The 19,946-nt window shown below is 47.0% G+C and overlaps 1 protein-coding gene and 1 pseudogene across 2 annotated transcripts in view; one reads left to right on the top strand and one right to left on the bottom strand.

Moving 5' to 3' along the window:
* Positions 1-19,352, top strand: part of ANXA6 (annexin A6) — a 52,205-nt gene extending 32,853 nt beyond the window's left edge. The window contains exons 19-26 of one of the 2 annotated variants that reach the window (XM_033853488.2): positions 762-841; positions 1,446-1,499; positions 6,515-6,532; positions 7,319-7,412; positions 8,669-8,764; positions 11,461-11,519; positions 12,867-12,989; positions 18,942-19,352. In XM_033853488.2, the coding sequence (XP_033709379.1) occupies positions 762-841; positions 1,446-1,499; positions 6,515-6,532; positions 7,319-7,412; positions 8,669-8,764; positions 11,461-11,519; positions 12,867-12,989; positions 18,942-19,001 (584 nt within the window). In that variant the 3' untranslated portion in view covers positions 19,002-19,352. The remainder of the gene's footprint in view (positions 1-761; positions 842-1,445; positions 1,500-6,514; positions 6,533-7,318; positions 7,413-8,668; positions 8,765-11,460; positions 11,520-12,866; positions 12,990-18,941) is intronic. The other variant, XM_033853489.2, reaches the window with a different exon arrangement.
* On the bottom strand, positions 15,909-17,384 carry LOC117311646 (N-acetyllactosaminide beta-1,3-N-acetylglucosaminyltransferase 2-like; annotated as a pseudogene).
* Positions 19,353-19,946: the final 594 nt, after the last annotated feature.

Genomic DNA, 19,946 nt, shown 5'->3' with positions numbered 1-19,946 from the left:
CCCCAGCTCCTGGCCTCACCCTACAGCCCTGCCCCATCTCCCTCCTCTCAGGCCACGAGGCTTTGATAAACCCGTTGGGTGTGCCCAGCCCTGTATCTGGGAAAAGGGTGCCCCAGACGGAGTCCCAGCAGGACAGAGGCCTGGAGGTAGAAGAGGGTTTGACTGGGAGTGGGAGAGAGAGCACCCAGGCCACTGGAGAGAGAGGGTGGCTTCATGGGCGTTTGGCCTGTGCAGTCACACAGGCCCCACATTCAGAAGGCCCTGTGCCTGGTTACATGCTTTGCTGTCACCGTCTTGAAATTTTTAATAAATTTTTAACAAATGATCCCATATTATCCTGAAGAACCTTGCGTGTCAGTCAAAAACGTTTTAAGCATTTTCTCTTCTGAGCAGCTTTAAAATGGTAGAGTCTTTGAGCAGGGAAGTGACATGATCAGAGCTGTGCTTTTGTGTCCAGCAACTGCCATGCAGAAGCGAAGGTAGGAAAGAGAGTGAAGACAGAGAGGCTGTTGTATGGGAGGGGGGAGAGGCACTGAGCCCTCAGCAGGGGCAGGAGCAGAGGGAGATGATGGACCGATGGGCACATCACTGTCAAAATCAACAGGAGCGTAGCTGGATGCCCCCAAGAGCCAACTACAAACTCCTTCATCTCCACCACCCCGCCAGCACTGCTCTGACTTCAGTCTGCCCTTCTAGGACCCCTTCCCCATCCCATGTCCTTCTTGGCCAGCAGGTGCCCACACCTCCTTTCTCTGTCTCAGACTATCACAAGTCCCTGGAAGACGATCTGAGCTCAGACACGTCCGGCCTCTTCAAGAGGATCCTCATCTCTCTGGCCACGGTGTGTGAATTCACGGCCCCAGGCCTGCTTGGCCCTCTGGGGCCCTGGGAGTGGGGGAAGGGTTGCTGCAGGGAAGGGCAGGGAGTTAGGAGTCCACTCCTGATGAGGAGAGAATGTCTTCCCCTGCTGCCTCCTCAGAGTCTTACCACTGAGGCAGTTACTACTTGTGCAATGCCTTCTCCATTGTTCACTTTTCAAAGCTGGCTTAGTGCCCCCTTCTCCAGGCAGCCTTCCCTGATTGCCCTCAACCTGGCTTTTTGGGCCCCCAGCTGACAGGACAAAGCCATGTAGGTGACCTTTCCCTGTGTCATCATCCAAGAGCTTCTGTTACCATCTCTTGAATTCTCGCAACCCAGGCGCCAGGCCCTGATGCACAGTTATGGCAAGCTCAGTGTGTCTGAGTCAGGCATTGGGCTAAGCGCCTTCCCGATGTTTGTGGTAATGCTCATGACTGCCTACCTTATGAAGGCAGGTTTATTGTCCCCATGTTACACATGAGGGAGAGGATTCAGAGAGGTGAGTGGCTGAGCAAAGTCCTGTGGCTACTGAGGGACAGGGAGGGTGGATGTTTGGAGGCTGAACTTTCTTACTGGTCCTGCTACAGGGGAACCGTGAGGAGGGAGGAGAAGATCGGGACCGGGTGCGGGAAGATGCCCAGGTGAGACACCCCACCCCATCCCCCGCCCAGTGACTCCAGCTGACATCTGTCCATGCCAGGCCCTGGCTATCTGGGAGTGGGGAAGGCATCTGGCAGGACATGGCTGGTGTGACCGGCTACACTTAGACTTTTGGCCTCTGCACCTCTCCACCCTTAGAAGTGAGACTAGGACACTTTCCAGAACTTTCAGAGAGAGGCTTGGGAGGGTGGTGCTGATTCTACCGACATTCCCTATGTGAAGAGTAGAGCTCGAGCCCTAGACCCTCAGAGCTAGAAGGAACCTATGGATGGTCCAGGTCAGGCCCCTCATGTTACAGTTGGAAAATGGAGGCCCCGAGAGCGTGAATGGCTTCTGAAAGTCACACAGCAAATCAGTGGCCCAGGTGGAATTGACCCAGAGGGCGCTGGTCTGGGAGCTTGCTGGGAAGGGGGCCTGAGTGCTAAAGGTCTCAGTTTATTATCCATAAAATGTGACCAAGTCGAAGAGAATGTCCTGGGAGACCTAGAAAGGGAGTTCATCGAGGGCTGGGGTCTTTGTTTTGCTCACTGATGTATCCAAAGTGGCACATGGTTGGTACTCAATATATATCTGTTGTTGAGTGAATAGGGGGGCAGGGGGTTCTATAGGGTCTCCTGGATGCTCTGCTGCTACCCTGCTTCTAAGGCTGATGAGCTTGAGGTCTGGAGATGGCTTCTCATGGAGGCTGGACAACCCCAAATCCATTGTCCCTCTGGGTCCCCATGGATGGGGAGTCCCTGTTGAGGCCATCTGCACTGTCCCCACTCACCTGTGCCTTTTTCCCGGCATCCTCTGGCCCAGCCCAGGTCCAGGGGTCAGGCATAGATACCACAGCCAGTGTTTCCAGCCCCCTTCTTTTACAGTTGGTGGGTTGAAAAGAGCCCTGATAGACTGGGAGTCAGGGCAGCAGCCCTGTTCTGAATTCTGCCAGCAGAGGTGTGAAATGTTACAGCACCCTCTGAGCTGAAGAATCTGTACCTGTAACCCGACAACTACAGAACTATTACAGTGTGTACCGAGTAGGATGCTGAGGCTATTTCATACTTTGGTATGACCCCATTTTCTTACTGGAGGAAAAATGAAGCCCCTTACCTATCCAAGGATACAGTTTGTAAGTGGCCGAGGTGTGATTTTAAGCCGGGCTGGCCTGACTCCAAAACCTGCACTTAATACCATTTAATATCCTCCAGGACCCAGTATAGTAATTTCCCTGCAGCTTCCAAAGCAGGTAGCTGCTGATACCTAGTTTTCCTGCCCCTTGTTTGGAATACAGTTGTCAGAAGCTGCAGGGTTCCATTCAGATAAGGTATTCCAAATGTGTTATAGATATGTTTGGGGGGGCTAGCCTGGGAACCCAGTCTAGGGAAGCCCCCCACTAGACTGGCTTGCTGAGACCACATTTCATCCCCTCATTCAGCAGGTATTTATTAAGTACTGCTGTGAGCAGCCCCATTGTGCCGTTAAGGGTCTTTGAACCTGGCTTTCTCCTGAAAGCTCAACCCAAATCCATCCATCACCCTGAAATTCATCCTCCGGGGAATTCTGCTTGGTGCCTGGTCCGCCTAGGAGGCTATGCTTCTAGTTGCTGCCAGCAGGGGGCAATGGTGGGCCTCGCTGGCAGCTACTTTTCAGGAGAGAAGCCGGGAGAGAGAACCTGGGTGGAGTCAACCAAGGGAGCCAGAGCCAGACCCCGCCCAACTCAGCTGCTTCCCCAGATTCACAGTTGCTAGACCCTGATCTTAATGTGGACTCATTTCCTTATAGCTAGAAATATTTTGTTTCTCAAGTAATACATATTATTTTGTAGAAACTTTAGAAAATAGACAAGCAAAACCAAAAACAAAACCCCATAACCTACTACTAATAATAGCTATTTTAGAATATATTATTCTAGTTGTCTTTTTATGTATTTATAAAAATGGATTCCTGATTTATAACAGTTAAAAATGAGTATTCTGTGAATACGGTAACATATTTTTTAAAAATCAATAGCATCATTTAATGGCTAAATACTTAAGAATCTACCAAACTTCTTTTAAAAAGCTCTCTCCCTGGCAACCAACTCTCATCACATTCATGATTGTTTTCCTTAGAATAGATTTCTAGAGGTGAATTGGGAATGCTGGAGGAAAATGTATACAAAAATTGAAGGTATTTCACATGCAGAGCCAAGGTCCCCCAGAAAAATAATGACATTAGTGCTTGACGGTGTGTGCTTGCTGGTTTTACACCTCCTCCTTCCCAGGCTCTCACTCTGGGCATCGAGAACAACCTCAAGCTCTTGGAAATCTGGGTCTGTTATGATCAGGTGACATATGGCCAGTGTTTACCTGTTGCCCCACAGTATTGCAAATAGCTTGCCCTTTACTCTCAGTGTTCCAGTGTGAGCAGTAAATCATGTAAATAATCTAATTATTATAGACCCAGAGTGAAATGAAAATTGTAGCCATTTTTAGATAATTCAATCTCCAGGTTATTTTTTAATATAACAGCTTTATTGAAATATAATTTGCATACTATCTATTGACCCATTTAAAGAATACAATTCGGTGGTTGCTAGTGTCTTCACAGACTTGTGCAACCATCACCACAGTAATTTTAGAACAATTTCATCATCCTAAAAAGAAACCCAGTACATACTGTGGTTCCTCTCATTTCCTCCCAACCCTCCAGCCCTAGGCAACCACTAATCTACTTTCTGCCTATATAGATTTACCTATTCTGGACATTTCATATAAATGGAATCCTACAATATACGGCCCTTTGTGGCTACTTTCTTTCACTTTATTGTAATGTTTTCACAGTTTGTCCATATCATAGTATATATCAGTACTTTATTCTTTTCCATTGCCAAATAATATTTCATTGTATGGATATATTACTTTTTTTTTTTAACCTCCATTCATCAGCTAATAGGCATTTGGGTTGTTTCTAGTTTTTAGCTATTATGAATAATGCTACCATAAACATTTGTGCACAAGTTTTTATGTGCACGTATGTTTTCATTTCTCTTGGGTGTATGTCTACGAGTAGAATTGCTGGGTCATGTGGTAACTCTAACTTTTGGAGATTAATTTTGGCATGAAGTGGCTCAGCTAATAAGGAAAAGCTTTTGTGTTGAATATCTGGAAAATTATTGTAGTTACCCACTGCATTTTTCATATTACAAATAGGATGGTCTTCAAGTGCTTTGAAAAAACAAATATATCTGGGGGTTCTTCTCATCCGAATAAGTAAAGAATCTTGACACTTTAGATTCCATTTTGTTTAATTTTTTAAACATCTCCCTCTTTTTAATAGCAATACTAGACTTTTTAGCATAACTTTTAAAAAAAAACCTGTGGTAAAATACACGTAACACATTGTACAATTTACCGTCTTAACCTTTCTGAAGTGTACAGTTCATTGGCATTAAGTACATTCACGCTGTTGTGCAGCCATCTCCACCGTGCATCCACTGATCTCTTCATCTTGCAAAACTGAAACTCTGTACCCATTAAACAGCAACTGCCTACTCCCCCTCCCCCCAGCCCCTGGCAACCACCATTCTGCTTTCTGTCTCCATGAAGTTGACTACTCTAGGGACCTCATATATTTGAAATCATACAGTATTTGTCCTTTTGTAACTGGCTTATTTCACTTAGCATAATGTCCTCAAGGTGCAACCAGGTTGTTTTTAATATGGAAAAGTGTAAATAAAAACCAGAAGCATCCCATAATCCTAGTAGCTCTGATAACTCCTATTTGACTTAAAAAAAAAAAAATTAACGTATTTGCATGTTGAAGAAATGTAAACATAAAATTTCAGGAAAAATAAAACAAAATGCAAAAGCTCTTCCCCCCAGTCCTTCTCCTTGAAGGTAACCGCTGTTAACAGTATCTTGACTACCCCTCTAGCACGACTTCCCAGTAAATATGTAAGAGTGAGCATACATTTATCTTTTCTCATCTAGATAAAAGGAACACTTACACACAGCATGCTGTACTTTACTTTTCTGCTTAATTTAAATGGAAACTCTCTCCTTATCAGCCCTGTAGACCAGTCTGATTCTTTTTACTCGCCGCGTGGATTTCCATTACTAAATGAACCATTGCCTGTTTAAAAAGTGATCTAGTGATGGTTTCCAGTTTTTCTCTATTACAGTGAACAATATCTCCAAAGACTTCTGCTGGTTTATTTGTAAGAGAAATTCCTAGCCACGTGTAGTCGCTTGATCAAGCGGTGTGTGCATTTTGAATTTTGATAGACATTACAAATTTATTTAATGCAAAGGTTTCTAAAGCCCAAGTCTATTGAGATGTTTATAAAGAGGATGATTTCAGTCTGCCCAATAGAATAAAGTAGTTGGCAGAGTTTCGGAAAAAAAAAAAAGGCAAAACTCAGTCTGGGGTACACAGGACTGGCTATATTCTGTTCCCAGGCCCTGCGAGTCACAGCTATTTGCCTAACAAAGTAGTGTCCTAACCTCAGAATTTTGTGTTCAGCATAACGTGATGATGAAAATTCACCCTTGTAAGATGACTTGAACAACTGGCATCTTCCCACCTGATCGGCTGCACGTCCCCTCCAGGCCTCAGCTTTCCTGTCTCCTGTCTGTAACATGAGGGGGTAAATGACAGGTCTCCTAAGGACCCTTCAACTCCGAGTGTGGTAAAAGGTGTAGGAAACAGGGCACGTCTCACGTCGAACTTCTCGGTGGCTCTGAGGAGCCGCCCTAGGTTGCCAGGCGTGAGGGGTAGAGTGTCCTGTCCTGTGCCCTCCTCTTACCCCTCCAGTAAACACTTTTCATCGTGAATTCCCAGACCTGTCCTCATTTTGAGCTCCAGCCCAAAGGTCAGGGGAAGGTGCCTCCTCCCAGCCCCTTCCCTGCCCCCGACTGTGGGACCTCTGCCACCCTGAGCCAGGCTCCCTCACCTGCACCCCAGGGCCCCCTCTCCGGGCCTCCTCTGACTCTTGCCTTCCCCCCTCTCTCTCCTGTCTCCTCCTTGCTCTCAGGTGGCTGCTGAGATCTTGGTAAGTGCCCGGTTCTTCACGTGGATTTTAAAGGTCTGAGTCTGGCTGTGCCTCTGGGCGGAGCTGAGGGGCAGAGTCAGGCAGTGATTTGGGGGCGTGCCCCCCAGGTTCTCTCTCTCCCCTTCAGGGCCTCCACAGAACCCCGGTGGGTGACATATGGGCCAGGCGAGTGTTTCCCAAAACTTCACTACCCACCATCTGCCTGATTTGTGCTACATACCACCAGATGTGAATAATTTTCTTTAAATGGACTCTTTTTATTTTAACCCAAAATGAGTTATTTTAAAGGAAATTTCATATCGATGTAAATAGAACTGATAGCTGGCTAGAAGATCACTGTGGAAGCCTACATATGTGATGTGTAAAAATATGTTTGCCTGTTTACCCCACTTGGAGAAACACTGGCTAGGCCATTTTTCCTTGCACACGTGCACAGACACACTTCCCCAGAGGGGCTTTCAGAGGGGTTTAAAGATGGAAGGAGAAGTCTGAGTGTCCATGCCCAGTGCCTGTTTGCCCCTCCCCTGGGCCCAGTCCCGTGACCCTGAGGCCAGGGTGGAAGTGCTCTGTGCTCAGCTCCTCTGGGTGAGTCCACGGGGTCTCTGGGAACTGGAGCGGGGATGTGGAGTCCGAGGAAGAAGGAAGGGGCCAACGTCAGCCTCCTTGGGTGGCTGAGTTAGCCCAGCTTCTAACTGCCCTCGGCCCAGGCAGACATGAAAGTGAATAACAAACGAGGCTTTCTCGCGTCTTCCCTCTCAAATTCTCTCCCGGACCCCGGCTCTGCAGGAAATAGCAGACACGCCCAGTGGAGACAAATCTTCCCTGGAGACACGTTTCATGATGATCCTCTGCACGCGTAGCTATCAGCACCTCCGGAGAGGTGAGGCCTGACTCCCTCCCCCTCCCAAGTCAGCAGGAAGACCCCCTAGTCTTGACAATAGGAGCTAGTTGCCCACGCACCCACTCCTTACCCCAGCAAGGGAGTGTGGTGGCCAATGGGGACCGGGAGCCAGGTCTAGTCCTGGCTCTGCTGCTAACGGCATCATTCAGCCTCGGGCCAGCTCTCTTCACCTCCTTTGGGAAGCATGTGGGATGCCTGGGATAAGAGATGGCAGGTGGCTTTTCCCTCCAAGGCCAACTCCAGTGGATTGGTAGTGGCTGCCTAGAATGCTGCATTGAGGATTCGAAGGTTCTGTGTCATGATTCTTTGGTAACGTCTGCCAGGAGCAAGGCGGTGAGGGGTGATGATGACACAAGGACCATGTACACACACCAGGCTGCCAGGTGCACAGGGCACACCCGTATGTGGCGGCCCTGACACTAGGTGATGATGAAGTGCCCTTACCACTAAGACATGGACTTTTTGACACGCGTATGCCTGGCACTTGCCAGTAAAAGTGCTTTCGCACAGTGACTAAAAGAACGGACTCGGGAGCTGGAATGCCTTCATTCAGATCTCCCACTTATCAGTTGTGTGACCCTGGGCACGTTACTGAATATCTGTGCCTTACTTCCCTTACCTATAAATTGAGGATTTTAATTCTACCTCACATGACTGTTGTGAGAGTACAAAAAATAAATACACAAAAAGCACTTAGCACCTGGTAACTTCCTTAGTGTTATCATTGTGATTACTTACATGAGTCTCTATCCCGACTTCCCTGGTGGTCCAGTGGTAAAGACACCACGCTTCCACTGCAGGGGACACGGGTTCGATCCCTGGTCAGGGAACTGAGATCCCGCATGCCTCAGCACAGCGAACAGACAAACAAACAAAACAAACCTCTATCCAGGAGGAAGGGGAGGCCCAGAAAGGGGGAGGGGTTCACCCCAGGTCAACTTGATGAGCTTGTGGCAGAGCTGTGAATAGGACACATGCTCCTTCTGCTACCCATGCCTGGGTTCCTGGAACTTGTCCAAAGCTCTGGGGCACTGTCTGACTTGATAGAGATTTGGCTCTGAGCTCAAGGCAGCCCTGAGGTCAGAACATCCCTTCCACAGCAGTCCTGACCAATGCATTTAGGTCTGGGCTGCAGCCATACCTGCTGCTGCTGGGTGGGTTGGGGAGGGGTGATCTTCCCCCCTTCCTCTGAGTCAAAGCTCACCTCCCACCTCCGGGGCTTCTCTTGGGGCCAGTCTTCCAGGAGTTCGTCAAGATGACTAACTATGACGTGGAGCACACCATCAAGAAGGGGATGTCCGGGGATGTCCGAGATGTGTTTGTGGCCATTGGTAACTGGTGGGGACCAAGGGAAGGGGCTGGGGGGCACAGGGAGCATGGCCAGATTCACTGGATGAGTGTGGCCTCTATAGTTTCCTAAGCTACTAGTACTGGAAAGTAAGCACTGCCACTCCTTCAGCTCTGCCTGTGTGTGATTGGCAGGATAACACAAGGACTTGTTCTGGGTTGCAGGGCAGGATGAGGAAACAGTGCTCTCTGGGGAGGTGGCTGGGAGGGTGATGGCCAGGCTGGGTAGGGGGTGCAGTGTCCTGCAGGACTTGGGTGTGTACACACACACACACACTTACCTTTCCCTCCTCCCAGCACCTGGATCTCTTTGGTTACTCTCTTATTGTATAATTTGAGTTCTTGCCTTTGAAGAAGTCTTTCCCCTTTTGGATCTCAGTTTCTCCATGTGTATAAACGGATGAGTAGATATGAGCAAAAGTCAAACTTGTTTTTCTTAGTATTAGTGATTAGCAGCGTCTTATTTATGACTACAAAATGCATGGTATTGATGCACATTTGTTTTTCATCTTACCTGGAGGTGTCAGTGGAAGGTTTTCACATAATTGCCTTCAATTACAGGATGCATCTTGATTTCAGGGACTTCAACTTCGAGGAAAAGGTGTTTTAGAACAGGTGGAGCAGAGGTGTTATTGTTGTGATGTTATCATCTAACTTTCAGTGGGTCTTTACCACCTGGGAACGATACCTAGGAGGCAGAATAGCATAGTGAATCCAGGTAGAGTCCCAGCGGTGCCACTTACTATCTGTACAGTTACATCCATTGGCAAGTCACAGAAACCCCGTGCCTCAGTTTTCCTCCTCTGTAAAGTGAATGTGATCATAGTACACAGATTTAAATGAATTAATTATACAACACTTAAAAGCATTGCCCCCTGGCACATAGAATGCACTGGATGAAGGTTAGCTTCTATTATTATTTCCTGCCAGGCACTGTGTGAAGCCAGTTGCACACAGCTTTGGTTGAATCCTTACGAGGTGCTTTTATCTGCTTATTTTACAAAGTGGGACACTGAGGTTCAGAAAGGTTACATGTCACTGGTGGAGGCAGGACTCACACCAGAGGCCGCCCGAGCCCAAAACTCACGCTAGGATTAATCACCAGAGTAATTGGTCTATGGAGACACGTCTAGACCTCTTTTTCCTCGTGTTTCTCCCTCTGTCCTCTCTCCTCCCACCTAGACCATGTGTATGCGCGTGTGCACGAGTGTGCGTACCGACACACCACTCCACCTCATTCCATCCCACGGCAGGCCCCGGGGTCCTCAGAGGCAGGTGGCGGGCTTCAGGTTCTGGGGAAGGTTTTCGGGGACGGTTGCAGAGGATGGAAGTTCCTGCCCAGTCTGCTCCTTAACCACACTGACTGAGCCCCAGGCTCCCAGTCAGGGCAGGCTCCTTGGGGGAGGTGATGGGACTGGGGATGTGGATTCGGGAGGTAAAGTAGTGGAAGGCAGACAGCAGACTTCTCCTTACCAGGAGGACAGAGGCACAAAGGAATTCACAGAATGTTCAGAGAATGGGCAACAGAGGCAATGAGAGAGCAGAGGCAGGCAGGAGCTTTGATTTTCAGGCCAAGGAGCTTAGGGTTTGTCTGGGAGGTGGTAGGGAGCTACATAAGGACCTGGGAAGGTGGGTATGTAATGTGATCTTTCCCACGGTTCCCGAGCCTGCTGCAGGGGAGGATACAGGCCTGTCTCCTGCATGACTGTGCCCTTGGGATGCACAGCTCCAGCCTCTCGCCCCCTGCCTTCCTGATAGAGATACTTTTATATCCCGAGTCATTCTGGCTTTCTGGTCCTGGCGTCTGATTCCTCCTCCTTAAGCTATCTGAGACACCCTCCCGCCCCCCCCGTGAGCTCTGGAGCCTTGAAATCCAGCAGCTGCTGAGGACTAGAGACCCCCAGGCCTTGCGAAAGTGTGGGAGGTTGTTAGGCAGGCAGTATCTGGGGTAGGGATGGGGGCTGCCAATGGGGCAAGAGTGGGCAACACTCAGCCCTAGAGATTGGCACCGTGCCCTAAATTATACTGACAGACGTTCTTTGGCATATTTCAATCAGTAGTTCTCAAACATTAGGCTGCACCAGAATGGAGTGACCAACCATCTGGGTTTGTGCTAAAACCAGGAATGTCCCAGGAGAAGTGGGATGAGTTGGCCACCCACCGTCCGAGTTGCAGATTCAGCACATCTCGGATGGGGCATGAGCATGTGCATTTCTACCAAGCTCCCAGATGATGCGGATGCCTTCCAGGAGCTATACTTTGAGAACTTCTGCTTGAAATATTTCTTGAATCTGGGTCTCTAGGGTAGAGCCCAAAACCTGAGTTTTAAACAAGTTCTTCTTTGATTCTGATGCCCTTACGAGTTTGAGGCCCTGTACCTTGGGTTCACGAGTGGTTTCTTCCCTTTGAGTCCTCTACTAGCCTTAGTTAGCTGCAAGCACCTTAGCAGGAAGCGAGTTGCAACCCAGTGAGAACCAGGTCTAGGGATGAGATAGAGGAGGCAGCGTCAGGAAGAGGGAGTGAAAGTGTCAGGCCCTGGATATGACCCTGGCGTTGGCAACGATCCTGGGCCCAGGTTGCGGATAGAGGAGATGCTACTTCTCTAGCAGCAGTAGCAGCCCATGGTCTGGGCACATCTCCTCTGACCAAGTTCCCTGCATCTCTTTCCTCTTCCTACCAGTTCAAAGTGTCAAGAATAAGCCTCTCTTCTTTGCCGACAAACTTTACAAATCTATGAAGGTAAGAAGACTTGTCTGTTCGTTTCCCTTCGAGCACTTCTGCCCCCACAAACACAGATGTGCGCCATCCCCTGGATCAGGAATTGTGTTTGTTTCCGCCCATTTGATAGGTATCGGCATCTGCCTCGTGCCTGGTTCTAGGAGAGTAGTCCTCAACCAGGGTTTACGTTGCCCCCCGGGAAACATGTGACAATGTTCAGACTCATTTTGGTTGTCACAACTTGGGGAGTGTTGCTTTTTGCATCTGGTGGGTAGAGAGCAGGGACGCTGCTAAACATCCTACAACGTACAGGACAGATCCCCTCAACAAAGAACGATCTGGTCCCAGGCGCCAAGGTTGAGAAACTTATTCTGGGGACTCAGGGCTGAAAAGGACAGTCTCTGCCCCTTGGAGCTCACATTCTAGCAGATGACACAGTGTCTCCTATGACCAACGATCACGAAAGGAAGCAAGTGCTCAGCTCTGGGACTAGCCCTGGCTTCCTGAAAACCCAAGCCACTCTGGCCACCCTCTCAGCCCAGCAAGTGGAGTCTCAGCTGCTGACAGAGCCTGCGCAGGCAGTCTGGTGGGAGTGAGCCTGAGAGCCCTGTCAGCCTGCTGTCCACAAACATGACAGCCGTCTCTTGAGCCCCCGCCGTGTGCCGGCTCTGATTCCTCAGCTGGTGTTCAGAGCTCCTTGGGGAGCAGAGGTGGGCCTTGGCTGCCCGTGTATTCCATGTCCTGTGTCTGCTCCTTGGGCCCTGTATTAGTTTCCCAGGGCTGCTGTTCCAAATTAAGTGACAACAGAAATGTATTCTTTCACGATTCTAGAGGCCAGAAGTCCAAAATGAAGGTGTTGGTAGGACTGGTTCCTTTTGGAGGCCCTGAGGGGGAAACTCTCCCATGCCTTTCTCCTAGCTTCGAGTGGGCATCTAGAATCCTGGTGTTTCCTGACTTAAGCATGAGTCCCTGCAGTCTCTGCCTTTATCTGTGTGTATGTCCATGTGTCCTCTTCCTGTAAGGACACCAGTCATTGGATCTAGGGCTCACCCAAATGCAGTATATCCTCAACTGATTACATGTGCTAAGACCCTATATCCATATTAGATCACCTTGTAAGGTTCTAGGTGGACATGAATTTGGGGGGCACACTATTCAACTCATACAGGCTGTTCTTGCCTCTGTCTGGCCAGTCCTGGCACAGGGGAGTTTGAGTCAGGACTGTTTGTGGAAGAGAGGGGCAGGATGTCCCATCCTGGTTTTGGAGGGAAAAGGGAGAGAGGCAGAGGGACACCCATGAGTTCCTGCCTGACCTAACCCCATTTCTCCTCCTGCCCTGTGTTTCTCCCTGTCGCCTGGCTCCACCAGGGTGCTGGCACAGAGGAGAAGACCCTCACCAGGATCATGGTCTCCCGGAGTGAGATCGACCTGCTCAACATCCGGCGGGAGTTCATTGAGAAATATGACAAGTCTCTCCACCAAGCCATTGAGGTGAGGGGCGGGGTGAGAGGTCAGTGGGGGAGCGGTGAGTATCAGATGCTTGAACATAGATTAGAAGTCCTTTTTATTCCCAGAATGTTACCTCTTAGAACAGCCAAGATGTTGCTAAATGAGAGGAGACCTGCCTCACTCTTCATGCCAAAATAGATTTCAGATGGATGGATCAAAGGCTTATAAAGATTTCCAAATAAAACAAGAGTCTTGGGTCTTCCCTGGTGGCGCGGTGGTTGAGAATACGCCTGCCAATGCAGGGGACACGGGTTCGTGCCCCGGTCAGGGAAGATCCCACATGCCACGGAGCGGCTGGGCCCGTGAGCCATGGCCGCGGAGCTTGCGCGTCCGGAGCCTGTGCTCCGCAACGGGAGAGGCCACAACAGTGAGAGGCCCACGTACCGCAAAAAAAAGAGCCTTTTTTTTTTGGCTTTTTAAAAGCAATTTTATTGAAGTGTAATTTAAGTATCATAAATTTTATGAAATTTACTCGTTTAAGGGCCTCAGTAATTTTTAGTAAAGTTAATGAGTTGTACAGCCTTCACCACAATCCAGTGTTAGAACATTTTCATCACCCCACTGATGTCCCTTGTACCTGTTTACCTATTTCCACCCCCAGCCAACCTACAAGTGACTTTCTGTCTCTATGGATTTGCCTTTTCTGATTATCTCATGTAAGTGGAATCATGTAATATGTGATTTTTTGGATCTGACTTTTTTCATTTATGAAGCCCATTTCTTTGATTTTGGGGACTGACCAAAATCTTAAAGTTTGATGCTATACTTGGTTGACAAGACCATGAGGAAGCTCACAGGCAGTCTCATACAGACTTGGTGTAAATGTAACTTGGTAGCACATCTTCGTTATTTTTTTCTTCCAGTTTTATTGAGATATAATTGACATATAGCATTATATAAGTTTAAGGTGTACAGCATGATGATTTGACTTAGATACATCATGGAGTGCTTATCACAATAACTTTAGTGAACATCCATCATCTTGTATAGATGCAAAATTAAAGAAATAGTAAATTTTTTTGTGTGTGTGATGAGAACTCTTAGGATTTACTCTCTTAACTTTTATATGTAACATACAGCGGTGTTAATTATATTTATCATGTTGTACATTACATTCCTAATACTTATTTGTCTTATAGTTTGTGCCTTTTGACCGCCTTCATCCAGTTGCCCCTCCCCCACCCCCTACCTCTGGTAAACACAAATCTGATCTCTGTTTCTATGAGTTTGTTTGTATGTTTGTTTGTTTTTGAAGTATAATTGACCTACAGCACTAGGTTAGTTCCTGTTATACAACATAGTGATTTTTTTCTATGCATTTCAGAATGATCACCATGATAAGTCTAGTTACAACGTGTCACCATACAAAGATAGTAGTTGTTGACTATACTCCCCACGCTGTACATTTCATACCCATGACCCACTTATTTTGCATCTGGAAGCTTGTGCCTCTAATCTCCCTCACCTTTTTCTTTCCTCCCCCTACCAGCTCTCCTCTGGCAACCACCTATTTGCTCTATGTATCTATGACTCTTTCTTTTTTTCTTATGTTTGTTCATTTATTTTGTTTGTTAGATTCCGAGTATAAGTGAAACCATACAGTATTTCTCTTTCTCTTTCTTACTTATTTCACTTAGCATATGTTCTAAGTGAACATATGGCAAAGATTTCGTTTTTTTATGGCTGAGTAATATTCCATTGTATGTATATACCACATCTTCTTTATCCATTCATCAATTGATGGGCACTTGGGTTGCTTCCATATCTTAGCTATTGTGAATAATGCTGCTCTGAACATAGGAATGCATATATCTTTTCTAATTAATATTTTTGTTTTCTTTGGATAAATACCCAGGATTGAAATTGCTGAGTCATATGGTAGTTCTATTTTCAATTTTTTTTTTCACATGACAATTAAAAATATGGTGACTTTATTTCTATCTTCTTACAGTCCCCAGTATCACATCTGGTAAGAATCTTCATATCTGTAACACAAAAATATCTCAGAAAGCATGTTACAAGACAGTATATATAAGCAACAGTTTGGCAGAATTCTAGTTCATATCCCCCACCCCCCCAAAAATTTTTTTAATTCAAAAATGACACTTAAGTTTATCTAACCTATGTTCTACTTACTACTTAAAATACCATGCTCTAGTTAAATAATTCATCAACAACACTGTATACAAATAAAATATTACACAAAATATATTTAAGAAAATGTTTTGGTATTTGATCTGAATAATAAATAAAAACACAGGCACTTCTACACTGAGACAGGAAAGCAGTCACTACTCAGGATAATAATTTTGTATAAGCAACGCGTAACCATATGGCAAGAATAGAATTCTGCAGTTTTAAACTGACAAACCACTGATAAAAAGGTCTGCCACTTCAATCTTTTCACTTAAAGTTCAAAAGTTACATATGCTTTCCTGGTTCACAATGAAAAATCAAAAACACAATATGGTTGCCAGGGTCAATTCAGTCTTCAGTTTGAAGATTATGGAATCATACTCATTATTTTCAAATACTGAAAAAGAGAGAACTATCACAACACCACCCAGCAAACCAAATACAAGATAGTTAAGCTTCCTCCTTATTATGACCATAAGACCATAACAAGATAAACTGGATGAATGTCACACGGTGATTCCCATTTTGCAAAACTGGTTGATTAGATTAACACAAGGAAATGTTGCAGTGGCAGGAAATTTTGAAAGAAGTCAAATTTCTCTAGACAATTTTTAAAAATTCATCCAAATTTCATGAAAACGTTATTCCATTCCACAGAAAGCACTGAGTCATACATAACAATGTCTTTGTAGCCCATAGGTTTATGAATACCTAAATTGCAGATAGTTCACTCATTATAATGGGAAATAGGGTTATCATCATGTGAGAGCAAAACAAAAATAAAACAAAGATAACACGATCAAATTCCAGAAACATGATTTCAGATGACAAGGGGGACAAGTTAGAAAACAATGACCACTAGCCAGCAGGAAGGGTCAGAACCATTCGTCCTGTCATATCCTACATAAACATTAGTGTCTTCTGCTTTCCCTCTTCAGAAAGTACTACACTGAAAGGTTTAGAGACCCTCATATGGATACTACCCATAAAGGCAATTTTGATGGTTTTACATAGAAATTACCTCTAATGTGAGAGAACATCACATGGGAACTATTCGAGATACATCTTTCTATGCAAAATTTAGTTTGTACATAATTTAACAACTTAAATAAGCATTTTGCAACCGAGACCAAATATCAATCATCTCTTGAGGTTTTCTACTATGTACCAACATCAAACCTACATAGGAACGAATGTTATTCCTGTTTTACTCTTCTATATCAAATGTCCTGAAGCCTTTGTGTTTCTCTGGAATGAGGCCGAGTTTCTGAAGGCACATTCCAGTATAAACAGCATCGATGGAGTAGAAAAGGACCTGGCCAGTTACATCGTATAGCCTCAGAGCCAGGTGGCTAGAGTAGAGGAATCCCCCTCCCCCTGCATAAGGCAGGTAGACGCCAGTGTAAAGAACTTCCAGGACGTAGTACTTCAGTTTCTTATCCTGACGGGGTCCAGCATTGGGAATCACATCACCTATAAACAAATCTTTGGCTTTGTTCTTGGATAAGCTATTCAAGTGATTCAGGATGTGACGGGTGTTCACAGAAACATCATCATCGCCCTTGAACTCAGCATTTGGGCAGGAAGTGCTCACCCACCTGAGAAGGAGTACTTCTTTCAGAGATAAATTGAAGAAGGTGTCTCTGTAGTTCCACATAAGAATGCCTTGGTGCTTCTCACTCTCGAATTTCAGCACATCTGAAAGGTCAGGATGGTTGTCCCCTGCAGGGGTCTGGCCCAGTAAGAAGACTCGCACCACTGTTTGGTTCCCCACATTGGTTTCTTTGCCCCAAGATTCCCAAATCACTTGCCTTCTATCGAAATGTGAAGTAAGGGACTTAATCGCCAGCAATAAGAAGGGCTGCTTTGCGCACTTACCTGGTTGATCTATAAGCAGTGAATAATTTCAACATCTCAAATACAACAGAAAGTCTTTAAATCTGTCTGGCAAACTGTCGAAACCTGAAACTACTGATGTGACCCTCAGGTCAGGTTCACCATAATTCAGATGGCTTATGTTGGAAAATCCTTATGCTTCCCCTGTCTGGTTGGCTAACATGTTCAAAATGGGATTGTACCTCCTGTTCAGCTTTTCTTGTTCCCTGTTCCAATGTGCCTTGGGAGGGTCAGATATCTTCCAGAGCTTTTCTTTGGGTATTATTACTTCCCCTCCCCATTTTTTTCTTGGCTACTGCTTTTGGAGACTGCCACGATCAGATAACTGAAGACATTTACCATCATACAGAACTGGTTAAATAAATTACAGTGCACCCATATGACAGAGTACAGTACAGCCATGAAAAAGCATGAGGAGGTTCTATGTGCTGATTTGGGATCTTCTCTAAGTCAAAACTTATGGCCCAGAATAGTATGAATGCTCTGCAGAAAAGGGACATTATACATGTATACATATTTGTATATGCATATGGAAAAGCATTGCTAGAAAATCACACAAGTAAATACCACAGTGGCTACCTCTTGATTTAGGAAGTTAGGGGTTGGGGTAGGAGGGAGACCTATTGTATAATCCTTTGATTTGAATTGTTTACAACAATGATTTTTTTTTTTAAGAGGAAAGTTCCTCTTTTTTTATATATAACTTTATTTATTTATTTACTTACTTACTTTTGGCCGCGTTGGGTCTTTGTTGCTGCCCTTGGGCTTTCTCTAGTTGTGGCAAATGGGGGCTACTCTTCGTTGTGGTGCGGTGGCTTCTCTTGTGGAGCACGGGCTCCAGGCACGCAGGCTTCAGTAGTTGTGGCACGTGGGTTCAGTAGTTGTGGCTCGCAGGCTCTAGAGTGCAGGCTCAGTCGTTGTGGCCACGGGCTTCGTTGCTCCGTGGCATGCGGGATCTTCCCGGACCAGGGCTCGAACTCGTGTCCCATGCATTGGCAGGTGGATTCTTAACCACTGCGCCACCAGGGAAGTCCTAATATATTACTTTTAATCATATATCAAAAATTACAGAAACAAAAAATATGAAAATGACAGGAGCCCTCTAAAAAGAGGGAGAAAGTCTGCTCCCTCCCCCCCATAGCCCTGTCGCATGCCAGACAATACAACATAAATCCAATGAGGGTCACATCAATTCTTGCAAGGGCCTGTTACCCAGTAAGTGCTCAATGATGTTTGTTCAAATAAGGAATTCCGTAACACAGGGATCCCCAATCCTGGTCCGAGGGCTCTTAGGAACCGGGCCGCACAGCAGGAGGTGAGTGGTGGGTGAGCAAGGGAAGCTTCACCTGTCACTCCCCATCGCTCGCATTCCTGCTGAACCATCCCCCTCCCCTCACCCCCCACCACGGTTCGTGGGAAAATTGTCTTCCACGAAACCGGTCCCCGGTGCCAAAAAGTTTGGGGACCACTGCCGTAACACTTGTGTTAATGGCCGTGGGGGGAGGGTTAGCAGGGTGCAAGGCAGCCATGGGAGCAGACAAGAATAGAGGCAGGAACGCTTCACAGAGGAGGGGGCATCTGATGGCAGACAGGATTTGGGGGCAGTGTGGAGGGCGTGCTGGGTGGAGCAATGGTAGGTATGTAGGTAGTAAGATGACCAAGATGCTCCCGGAAGGAAGCGGGGAGGTGAAGCCACAGAGCTTCATGAGGGTCAGACCACACAAGACCTTGAAGCCAGGCCTAGAGCTTGGACATTTTCCTGAGGTTGATGGGGAGCCACGGAAGGGACATGGTCACATTTACGTACTAGGGAGACATCCAGGCTGCCAGCGGCTGGGAGGAGGGGGCCTTGAGGTCATCAAGATTGTTTCACTCACTCTGCTCTCCCTCTGTCCCTGCCAGGGCGACACCTCCGGTCACTTCCTGAAGGCCTTGCTGGCTCTCTGTGGAGGCAAGGATTAGGACCGCCGGCGTTGGCGGGCACCTCTGCTAAGAAGTGGTCATCCCCCCGCCACGACCCAGCCTGATGCTCCAGCTTCAGAGACTAAAGAAGGGACAGGGGTGGGGGGGAGGGGCCAGGGTGGGCTCTTGTCTTCAACTGGGGTTTAGGAAAAGCTCCCACTCCCACTAGCCAGTAAGGGCGCGGCACGGTCACTCCTACTCACGTCTGAGTGGCTGAAGAACCGTAGCCATTGATCCCGTCCACCTCCTCTCCCCATCTTCCTCCTCCTGCCTTCCCAGCTTCCGTCCGTTGTCACAGTCCCTGCCCTGGTTTGGGCTCTGTCGAAGCCAAAAACATTCTGAGGCTCTGAATGTGAAGTGAGTGATGTGTGTGCTTTGCATGGTGGGGTGTGGTGGCAGGTGCCAGTTCTGGGGGCGGTGGGCGAGGAAGAAATATCTTCGGGCCAACTGACAATCCTCCCACCGTTTCACCACCACCTCTGTCCCGGTTATTGTGCTAGACCACTGAACCAGGAGTCCAAATACCTGTGTTCAAATTTGTATCCGCCACACACTTGCCTTATGACCTTGCACCAGTCTCTTTCCCTCCCTGAGTCTCCTTGCTCTTGGCTACAAAATGAGAGAGTTCAACAAAAAGATCTTGGCTTTCTAACATTGACATTCTAGGATGTGCCTCCAAATCATTCCCTTTCTTCTCTCCCATTTCTCTCCCTCCCATTTCTTCTCTCTTTAAATAAAAAGAGACACACAGACACATAAATGCATTTCCAAGAGGGATCTGTGGTTTTGACCTAGAACCTGCAAGCCCAGATTGTTGCCATTAGAGCTGAGGTGTTAACCTGCCCAGGAGTGACTTTCTATCTTCCCATCCCTTCCTGGGAATCCCAAATGAGGGTCTGAGCTCAGGTCAGCCTGGGAAGGCTGGCGCAGCCGGGTCTGGGTCTC

The sequence above is a fragment of the Tursiops truncatus genome, chromosome 3 (genome assembly GCF_011762595.2).
Source record: "Tursiops truncatus isolate mTurTru1 chromosome 3, mTurTru1.mat.Y, whole genome shotgun sequence".
In the NCBI taxonomy this organism is placed as follows: Eukaryota; Metazoa; Chordata; class Mammalia; order Artiodactyla; family Delphinidae; genus Tursiops; species Tursiops truncatus.
The sequence above is the reverse complement of the archived record's forward strand: the minus strand, read 5'-3'. Positions and strand labels throughout refer to the sequence as shown.